This window comes from Corvus kubaryi, unplaced genomic scaffold, assembly GCF_017639235.1.
Source record: "Corvus kubaryi isolate FWS band 111438036 unplaced genomic scaffold, C.kubaryi_AGA036_p1.0 37326, whole genome shotgun sequence".
Classification (NCBI taxonomy): domain Eukaryota; kingdom Metazoa; phylum Chordata; class Aves; order Passeriformes; family Corvidae; genus Corvus; species Corvus kubaryi.
In genome coordinates this window covers 247523-257426 of record NW_024581105.1, presented here as the reverse complement: position 1 = coordinate 257426, position 9904 = coordinate 247523, and the positions used below count along the sequence as shown (strand labels likewise).

The following is a 9904-nucleotide window of genomic DNA, read 5'->3' as shown; positions in this document are numbered from 1 at the left end:
CTCCTCCGCCCGGGGCTCCTCCCGCAGCCGCCGCGACGCCGATGCCGAGCGGCCGCGGGGCCGGCGGGACGCGGAGCGGGAGCGCGCGCGGCGGGAGTCGGCGGAGGCGCTGCCGGTGGATCTCGCGCGCGTCAAGCGGGAGCCGGGCACCGGCACCGGCAGCGGCGTCTGGGGGGGCTCCGGCACCGCCGCCCCCGGCGCGCCTGTGCGCGTGAAGCGGGAGCGGGAGCCGGATGGAGACTCCGACCCTGAGCCCGAGCCCGCCGGTGGGGACCGGGAGGAACGGATGGGACTCACGGGCTGAGGGGACACGGGGGACCGGGGGGATGAGGGGGGACAGGACACCGGGATGGGCTGCGCGGCACTGGGGCGGGTGTGGGGACGCAGCAGCGTGTGGGGGAGCAGCACTGCGGGATCCGGGGGACACGAGCGGGTTTGGGAACACACCGGGTGTGGGGGAACCGGGAACCGGGACTGTGAAGGGACGCTGGGGCGGGGGCGGGCGGTCACGGTGGTGTCCCGGAGGACGCGGGGTAAGGCGGGTCCGGGCTGTGTGTGCTCAGGAACGGAGATGTCTTGTGAGCTGGTGGGTGAGACTCCGGGGTGTGTGAGGAGGGACACGCTGGGGGGAGCCGGGAGGGGAGGGATGGGGAATGGGGGTCTGGGGGGATCCTGGGATGGAGGGGTCACACCAGGGTGTACCGGGAGGCACCAGGACTGATCCTGGGTGTCCTGAGCTCAGCTCTGGGCAGGGTTTGGGGACACTGGGGGGAGCTGGGGCTTAGCCCCGGGGAGCTGTAATGGAGGCAGGGCTGGAGGGTGTGTCGTCCCGGTGCTTTTGGGGTCCTTGTGCTCCCTTTGTTAACACTCTCCTGCCCCCCCAGTGCGCTACGGGCGCTTTGACCCCGAGGACCAGCGCAGCCGGCACTGCCCCTACCTGGACACCATCAACAAGTGGGTGATGGGGGTGTTTGGGGTCCCCCTGTCCCTGGCGGTCCCCCCAGCTCCCCCACAGCCCTGTGACACCACCCTTCCCCCAGGAGTGTCCTGGACTTCGACTTTGAGAAGCTCTGCTCCATCTCCCTGTCCCACATCAACGTCTACGCCTGCCTCGTCTGCGGGAAGTACTTCCAGGGTGAGACCCTCCCCTCGGGCTGCTGCAGGGCATGGGGACATGGGGAACACATGGGGGCTGCTGAGGGGGGCATGGGGGACACCCAGGGACTAGAGTGGGGCACAAGGAGTCTGGGATGTTGCTGAGTCCCCCAGGGGCTCTGGGGACACCCATGGACAGCGGAAATGCCGAGGGACACAGGGAACAGCCAGGCACAGGGATTCTGCCTGGGAAGGTGACAGGGAACAGCCAGGGACAGGGTGCTGTCAAGGGGTACAAAGAGGATGCTTGGAAGGGACACCATGGGGACAGCCAAGGACAGACAGGGTGGCTGCTGGGTGAACTCAGGGACCCTCTGGTGGGCACAGCTCCCCCGTGTGTGGGCAGGGGATCCTTTGTGTGCCCCTTTCCTGTTCCCGTGGCTGCTCTGTGCCTGTCCCTGGTGTCCTGTGTCCCCCTGACGGCGCTGTCCCCACAGGCCGCGGGCTGAAGTCCCACGCCTACATCCACAGCGTGCAGCTGAGCCACCACGTGTTCCTCAACCTGCACACGCTCAAGTTCTACTGCCTGCCTGACAACTACGAGATCATCGACTCCTCGCTCGAGGACATCACGGTGCGGGGTGGCTCCGGGCGTACCCCGGCTCTGTGGGGCACATGTGGGGTCCCCAGTTCTGGGGAGTTGGGTTTGGATCCCCCCGGTGCTGAAGGGGGTCTGGTTTGGGGTACCCCGACTCTGAGGTGTCAGGTTGGGATCTCCCCAGCTCTGAGGGGTTTTCATTGGGGTCCCACAGTCTCTGAGGGTTTTGGGTTGGGGTCCCCCAGTCTCTGAGGTCTGTCTCCCCCCACAGTACGTGCTCAAGCCCACCTTCACGGCCCAGCACATTGCCCACCTGGACAAACAGGCCAAGCTGTCCCGGGCCTACGATGGTACCACGTATCTTCCTGGCATCGTGGGGCTCAACAACATCAAGGCCAACGACTATGCCAACGCTGTGCTCCAGGTGACACCAGGGCGAAAGGCTTCCTTTTGGGGTGAAACCCCCCCAAACTGCACTGTGGGCCTGACAGGGAGGAATCCCACCTTGTCTCCTGTAGCTGTACACTGTGAGAGTGTTCAGGCTTCATTCTGGGGTGAAACCCTCCGAAAATCATGCTCTGGGGGTCTCAGGGATGAATCTCATTTCTTTTCCCACAGCATATGCACCTGGGGGATGCTGCCTTCATTTTGGGCTAAATCCTCTCTGAAATCCTCCTAAAATCCCACTCTGGGGATTCTGAGGGTGTATCCCACCTTCTCTTCTACGGGCATTACACCTGGGGGCTGCAGGTGGCCTTTTAGGGCGAAAGTCCCCCCTAACCCTTCCCGAGCCCCCACTGTGGGGCTGACAGGGATCAGCCCCACCTCTGGGTCCTTTGCACCCCAGGCTATTCTGGGATTTCCCACGGACTTCACACCCGTGGCAGTGCAGGGTTTGCATAACTCCCCCAAAACCCTCACAGATCACCCCTCTGGGCATCCCGGGGCTGAATCCCCCCTGTTCTGTCCCCAGGCCCTGTCCAATGTGCCTCCCCTGCGGAATTACTTCCTGGAGGAGGAGAACTACCGGCGCATCCAGCGCCCGCCCGGGGACATCATGTTCCTGCTGGTGCAGCGCTTCGGGGAGCTCATGAGGAAGCTCTGGAATCCCCGGAATTTCAAGGCGCACGTGTCACCCCACGAGATGCTCCAGGCTGTGGTGCTCTGCAGCAAGAAGAACTTCCAGATCACCAAGCAGGGTGGGGTTTGGGGGTACACAGCTGGGGCTGGGGGGCAGAGCTGGGTGTGAGGGTAAGAGCTGGACCTTGGAGGCTCTGGATTTGGGGGGGCAGAACTGGATTTGGGGGGGCAGAGCTGGAGCAGGGCGCCCCTCGCTCTGCCGGCCAGTGCTGGATTTGGGGCTCTGGATGTGGAGTGCAGAGCTGGATCTGGAGGACTCTAAATTCAGGGAGCAGTGCTGGATACAGGGGCTGGGTTTGGGAGGCAGCACTGGGTGTGGGGGCTCTGGATTCGGGGTGCAGGGCTGGGTTTGGGAGGCAGCACTGGGTCTGGGGGCTCTGGATTTCGGGTGCAGGGCTGGGCTTGGGAGGCAGCACTGGGTCTGGGGGCTCTGGATCTGGGGGCAGAGCAGGATCCAGGCTCAGCTCCAGCTCTGCCGTTGCAGGGGATGGGGTGGAGTTCCTGTCCTGGTTCCTGAACGCGCTGCATGCGGCACTGGGCGGCACCAAGAGGAAGAAGAAGAGTGAGTGGGGGGAGGTTCTGGGGGGGCCCTCGGGGGCCGCTGTCCCCCCGCTGAGCCCCCCCTGTCCCCACAGCCATCGTCACCGATGTGTTCCAGGGCTCCATGCGCATCTTCACCAAGAAGCTGCCACACCCTGACCTGGTGGGACTGGGGGGTGCAGTGGGGGGGGGTGTTGGGGTCCAGGGAGGGCTGTCAGAATATGGAGGGGGGTGAGGGATGTTGGGGTGCAGTGTGGGGTGTCGGTGTCCAGCAGGATCCAGTGGGGGGAGTTGGGCTACAATGGGAACGGCAGGGTCTAAAAAAGCGGTGTCATGGTCTGGTGGGGGTCAGCTGGGGGCAGTTTGGGAGTGGTGGGGGGTGTTGGGTGTAATGGAGGAGGTGGTTGGGTATAATGGAGCACCTGGGCCAGGGGATTGGGAGTGTCCAGTGTCTCATGGGGGGGTGGGGTCAAATGAGGAGTGTGGTGGGGTCAGATGAGGGATGGGGGGTGTTGGGGTGTGTGTGTGGGGGTGCCTTTGGGCACAACAAAGGGGGGTTAGGGTCCAGTGGGGGTGGCAAGGTCAAATGAGTGGTGGCAGGGTCCGGGGTGGGTGATGGCTTCTTGGGGGTGATGGCTCCAGCGGGGCTGATGTGCCCACCGGGGCTGTCCCCGCGGGTGCCCTGCAGCCGGCGGAGGAGAAGGCGCAGCTGCTGCAGAACAGCGAGTACCAGGAGCGCATGGTGGAGTCCACCTTCCTGTACCTGACCCTGGACCTGCCCACAGCGCCGCTCTACAAGGACGAGAAGGAGCAGCTCATCATCCCCCAGGTGCCCCTGTTCAGCATCCTGGCCAAGTTCAACGGTAGCACCGAGAAGGAGTACAAGACCTACAAGGAGAACTTCCTGAAGCGCTTCCAGCTGACGCGCCTGCCCCCCTACCTCATCTTCTGCATCAAGCGCTTCACCAAGAACAACTTCTTCGTGGAGAAGAACCCCACCATCGTCAACTTCCCCATCACGTGAGCCATGGGCAGGGAGCTTGGGGGGCTGGGAGCTTGTGGAGAGGGTTATAAGCACCTAAGAGGAGATTGGGGGTATCTGGGGGTGTTTGACAGTGTCTAGGAGGGGTTGTGGGTGTCTAGGGGGGCTTGAAGGCTTCTGGGGGGGATTTGTGGGTACCTGGGAGGATTTGTAGGCATCTAGTGGAGGTTGAAAGCATCTGTGAGGGGTTGAAAGTGTTTAAGGGGGCTTTTGTGGGTATCTGAGCAGGGTTGTAAGCATCTAGCAGGCGTTTGAAGGCGTCTGGTGGGGGTTGGAAACACGTGGCGTGGATTAAAACCATCTAAAGGGAGATTGTAGGTGTCTGGGGGGGTTGTGGATATCTGAGTGGAGTTTGTAGGCATGTAGGAAGGGCTGAAGGCATCTGGGACAGTTTTGTGGGTATATGGGGGGCTGTAGGTATCTAAGGGGGTGTCATGGGCATCTGGGGGGGATTGGAACAGTCCAGGAGGGACTTGGAAGCACTTTGGGGGTGTCTGTGTGTGCTGTGGGGGTCCCCCGCGGCCGGTGCCCCCCCTGAGGCTGCGAGGGGTCCCCAGGAACGTGGACCTGCGGGAGTACCTGTCGGAGGAGGTGCAGGCCGCGCACGCCCACACCACCTACGACCTCATCGCCAACATCGTGCACGACGGGAAGCCCTCGGAGGGCTCCTACCGCATCCATGTCCTGCACCACGTGAGTGTCCCCTCCTCGGGGGGCTTGGGGGGGGCCACAGGGACCCCCCCGAGTCACCCCGTCCCCTCCCGGGTCCTGGCAGGGCACAGGGAAGTGGTACGAGCTGCAGGACCTGCAGGTGACCGATATCCTGCCCCAGATGATCACCCTGTCCGAAGCCTACATCCAGGTGAGGAGGGACAGGGGGTGATGGTACCCCCAGAATGTCCCCTGACACCCCCTGAATGTCTCCTGTGTCCCCCCCAACCCCCTCCTGCTCTCCTGCAGATCTGGAAGCGACGCGAGGAGGATGAGACGAACCAGCAGGGCGCCTGAGACCACCGGGGGCCCGCAGAGACCCCCTTGGGGACATCCCCAGCCCCCTAGGGGTACCCTGAGACCCCTTTGGGAGCACCTCAAGCTCCCCAGGGACACCCAGAGACTCCCAGGGACACCCACAGCCCACCTGGGGACACCTGCATCCTCCCTAGCCCCCAGGGGAACACCCAGACAGCCCCGGGAGCACCCCTGACCCACCTGGGGACACCCCCAGTCCCCCCGGAGGTGTGTCCCAGTAAATGCCACCCATTATTTTTGTAACTTCTTTTCACCTTTCCTCTGCTTGGGGTTTGTGGTTTCTGCTGCTTCCTGTGACCCCCCCAGCCCCCATCACGCCCCGAAACACCCCAAAACACTGAGGCAGAGCTGCATCCAAGGTTTATTGGGCAGTGCTGGGGGGGGTCCTGGTGTCCCCCTACAGCCAGACGTGCTCCTGGCAGTGCTGCAGGGCCTGTGAGGGGCACAGGGGTCAGTTGGGGGTCAGTTGGGGTGGCAGCCCCCTGTCTCTGTCCCCCTGTCCCCCTGTCCCTGCTCACCTGGCAGCGCCGGGCGGCCTCTGGGCCCGAGCACCAGAAGATGGGGCCCAGGGCACAGGGGCCCAGGGGGAGGGACAGCGCGGGGGCACCGACGCCCTTGGGGTCCTGTGGGGGGGACACAGGGTCAGGGGTCCCCCAAGGGTGGGGGCACCCCCAAAGCCCCCTCCACAGGGCTGTGCCTTGAGGACTCTGGCACTGTCCTCTTGAGGGAGGGTGGCACTTACTGGGGACCTTGCTGTGTCCCCAGGGCTGGTGGGACTGTGGCACCCCAGGATCTGTCCCCTTGGGGCTGCAGCACCATTTGTGTCCCTGGCATGGCTTTTGGGGGCTGCGACACTCTGGGACGTCTCCTTGGGGCTGTGACACACCCGGATGTGTCCCCTCGGTGCTGTGTAACCCTGGCGTGCCCTGTCACCTCCTGGGGACTGTGCCCCCCGGCCATCCTCTTCGTGTCCCCCTCGTGTTCCCCGCGCCCCCCCTCACCTCCTCCCTGACACACTCCGCCAGCCGCACCACGACGGCCTCCAGCACCCAGGGGGGTGGCAGCGTTCCCGCGTCCGCGTTGTCCCAGTTGTCCCCGTTGCGACAGGCGAGGAACAGGCGGCAGAGCAGGCGGGGGCCCAGGCGGCCCAGCAGCCCCTCGAGCAGCAGGGCCGCGTAGCGCTCGGCCAGGCACTGGCACGCTCCGGCCACGGGCAGCGGCAGCGCCCGGCACAGCCCGGCCACCGCCGCGGCCACCGAGCCCACGGGGACAGCGGCCTCGGCCCGCTCCACGAGCTTGCGGCACATCCAGCACAGCGGCATCGGCAGCGCCTCCGGGGACAGCCCGGCCCCGCCGGGGCCCTGCGGGAGGGGACGCTGCAGCCGGGGCTGGGGACACCGCAACCGGGGCTGGGGACACCGCAACCGGGGCTGGGGACACTGCAGCCGGGGCTGGGACACTGCAACCGGGGCTGGGGACACCGCAGCCGGGGCTGGGACACCGCAACCGGGGCTGGGACACTGCAGCCGGGGCTGGGACACCGCAGCCGGGGCTGGGACACCGCAGCCGGGGCTGTGCCCCCCCGCACCGCGCTGGCCATCGCCTGCGGGGCCACCGCCACCCTCCCCCCGCTGCCCCCGGGTCCCGGTACCTGCAGGTGAGTGCCGGGCACCTCAAGGACGGGCACGGCCGGGGCGGCCCCGGGCTCTCCGTGGCAGAGCTTCACCGTGGCACAGACCTGCTGGGGCTTCTGCGGGGCAGCACAGGGTCACCCGGGCACCCTGGAGTGTCCCTGCGTGCCATGGTGTGCCCAAGCCCCCAGCAGCCCGCATGTCCCTGGGGGCCACAGTGTCCCCAGACCCCCTTGCCACTCATGAGGTAGAGGACCCGTAGAGGAGGCGATGGACAAGCGCCTGAACCAGGTCCCGGCACGGGATCACCACAAAAGGCAGATGCAGGCACAGAATCCTCACCACCTGATCTAGCACCACCTGCACCAGGACACCCACAGTGACCCCCACAGTGACACCCACAGTGACACCCACAGTGACACCCACAGTGACGGCCTCACCACCACCACCGCACCCCAGCCACACCTGTCACTGCTGCACTGCTGGTGCCCATGGGTGGCACCTGTGGCACGGCACCTGTGGCCATGGCACACACGATGGCATCCATCCTGTCACCTTGCCACCGTGGCACCTGCTGACATCGGCCACCACTTCTCCCCCCAGCCCAGCACCCACAGTGGCACACGTCACCATGGTGGCATCTGTAACCACGGCACCCTCAGCGGCCGCCACCACCTCATCAGCCACAGTGGCACCTCCCTGTGTGGCACTTGCTGGCACCCACCATGACGCCCAGTGGCACCTGTGCCCATGGCCCCCACGGTGACACCCAGAGTGGCTCCTGACCCCATCCCCACAGGCACCTCCTCGGTCGATTGGTTGGAGACGTGGCGGAGGAAGCCCACGAGCTGCTGGCACATGGCACAGACGTCCTGCAGGAGAGGACAGCGGGGACATGTGAGACGTGGGGACACGGAGATGTGAGACACAGGGACACGGGGATGTGGGACATGGGGACACGGGGATGTGGGACATGGGGACATGGGGACACGGAGATGTGAGACACAGGGACACGGGGATGTGAGACATGGGGACATGGGGACATGGGGATATGGGACATGGGGACATGGGGACATGGGGACACGGAGATGTGAGACATGGGGACACGGGGATGTGAGACATGGGGACACGGGGATGTGGGACATGGGGACAGAGGGATGTGGGATATTGGGGAACGACAACAGAGGAAGACAGGGACATGGGGAGCATGAGGACATGGGGATGTCGTGGCACAGGGATGTTGGGAGGTGGGACACGGGGACACGGTGACATGGGGGATGCATGTGGACATGGCGTGGGACCATGGTGGGAGTATTGGGACCCCTGTGGAGTTTTGGGGACATACAGGGGGTACAGGGACAGAGGGAAGGGTGGAGGGACATCAGAGGGGTGCTGGGGACGTGGGGGGGTCTCTCACCACGTCAGGAGGTCCCTGAGTGAGGTGGGGGCAGCGCCCCAGGGCCCCACAGCGCAGCGCCGTCACCCAGTTCTGGCACCAGGCGGAGGGGGGCACCCCACAGCCCCCCCCCGGCGCCCCCAAACCTGTGGCCACTGTCAGCACCCGGCCAGGGGGACCTGGCAATCCGGGCCCCCCCCAATACACCCCCCTCAAGTCACCCTACTCCAACACCAGACCTCTTGGGGGGACCCGGGGGTGGGGGAACCCTCAACGCACCCTCCCGCTCCAACACCCCATCCCGGGGGACCCCTGGCACCATGACCCCCACCTCAGAACACCCACAGCCCCCAAAACTCCACTCCTGCCATCATGGGGGGACCTGGGTGGAAGGAACCCCCCCATTACACCCCCTGATACCACATCCCTCCCCCACCCATCCCTCATGGGGGACCCCCGCCAGTGACAACCCCCCCAATACCCCATCCTAGCCCGAGACCCCAAGAGGGGTCCCAAGGGCCCGGACCCTCACCCAAGGGCCCCCTTCCCCCCTGCCCAGGGGCACCCAGGCATCCGTGTCCCCGTCACTTCACCGCAGGGTCCTTAAGGGGGTGCCCAGCCCTGCCCTGGGGGTGCCCAGCCCTGCGGGGACACTCAGCTCTAGGGGTGCCCCCGGCTGTGGGGATGCAGGGGCCCTACCTGGGGTGGTCCCGAGCAGGGCGAGGAGCAGCAGCAGTGCCAGGGCCATGGCGGGGGACAGGGCCGAGGACGGGAACAGTGGCTGGGCCACGGCAGTGCTGGCAGGGCCGAGCCCGTGGCCTCTTATAGCCCCGCAGGCGGGATGTGGCCGCTGGCACCGTGCCAGCGCACGGGGACAGGTGTGTCACACACACGGGGACACTGCGGGGCCTGCCACCCCCGCCCTGCCACTCTGCTGCTGGCCCCATGCCCCGGTGTCCCCACAGCCATGTCCTCATTGGGGTCCCCATTCAAGGGCCCCATGTCCCCAGCAGGGGTCCCTTTTAATGTCTCCATGTCCCCACTGAGTCCCCATGTTCCCTGTTGGGGTCCCATGTCCCTACTGGGGTTCACATTGGGGTCCCCATGTCCTCCACTGGGGTCCCCCTGTCCCCATGTCCCCACACCCCCATGTCCCCCTGCACTTCTCCATGTCCCCAATCCCCCCACATCCTCTCAGCCCCACCACGTCCTCCCCACCATATCACCACCTCTCTCCCCTCTGCTGTGTCCCCACACCCCCATATTCCCATGTCCCCTTCGTGGCACCACGGTCCCACACCCCAATACTCCCCCCATGTCCCTCCATATCACCCTCCAATCCCCCCCAGCCCCCTGTGTTCCCCTGGTCCTTCATGTCCCCCCGTGTTCCCCCACCCTGCCATGTCCCTCCAAAATCCCCAATGTCCCCCATG

General features: G+C 65.6%; 2 protein-coding genes across 3 annotated transcripts in view; one reads left to right on the top strand and one right to left on the bottom strand.

Annotated features, from left to right (window-relative positions):
- Nucleotides 1-5687, top strand: part of USP39 (ubiquitin specific peptidase 39) — a gene marked incomplete at its 5' end in the record, with an annotated part of 14154 nt that extends 8467 nt beyond the window's left edge. The window contains 12 exons of the mRNA XM_042029582.1: nt 1-266; nt 885-954; nt 1041-1135; nt 1593-1729; nt 1965-2117; nt 2667-2892; nt 3318-3395; nt 3469-3536; nt 4062-4393; nt 4973-5108; nt 5191-5277; nt 5376-5687. Of these exons, the coding sequence (XP_041885516.1) occupies nt 1-266; nt 885-954; nt 1041-1135; nt 1593-1729; nt 1965-2117; nt 2667-2892; nt 3318-3395; nt 3469-3536; nt 4062-4393; nt 4973-5108; nt 5191-5277; nt 5376-5423 (1696 nt within the window). The remainder of the gene's footprint in view (nt 267-884; nt 955-1040; nt 1136-1592; nt 1730-1964; nt 2118-2666; nt 2893-3317; nt 3396-3468; nt 3537-4061; nt 4394-4972; nt 5109-5190; nt 5278-5375) is intronic.
- A 100-nt stretch (nt 5688-5787) lies between these two features.
- On the bottom strand, nt 5788-9567 carry SFTPB (surfactant protein B). Of its 2 annotated transcripts, none has more exons than XM_042029540.1 (7): nt 9171-9567; nt 8493-8650; nt 7879-7947; nt 7096-7194; nt 6446-6805; nt 5963-6067; nt 5788-5877 (listed from the first exon to the last, which is right to left on the bottom strand). In XM_042029540.1, exons 1-7 carry the CDS (start codon nt 9217-9219, stop codon nt 5842-5844), a joined length of 876 nt encoding a protein of 291 aa, XP_041885474.1. In that variant the 5' UTR covers nt 9220-9567; the 3' UTR covers nt 5788-5841. The 2 variants fall into 2 exon arrangements, with proteins under 2 accessions (XP_041885474.1, XP_041885475.1); XM_042029541.1 differs by having other exon boundaries at nt 8493-8617; nt 9171-9564.
- Nucleotides 9568-9904: the final 337 nt, after the last annotated feature.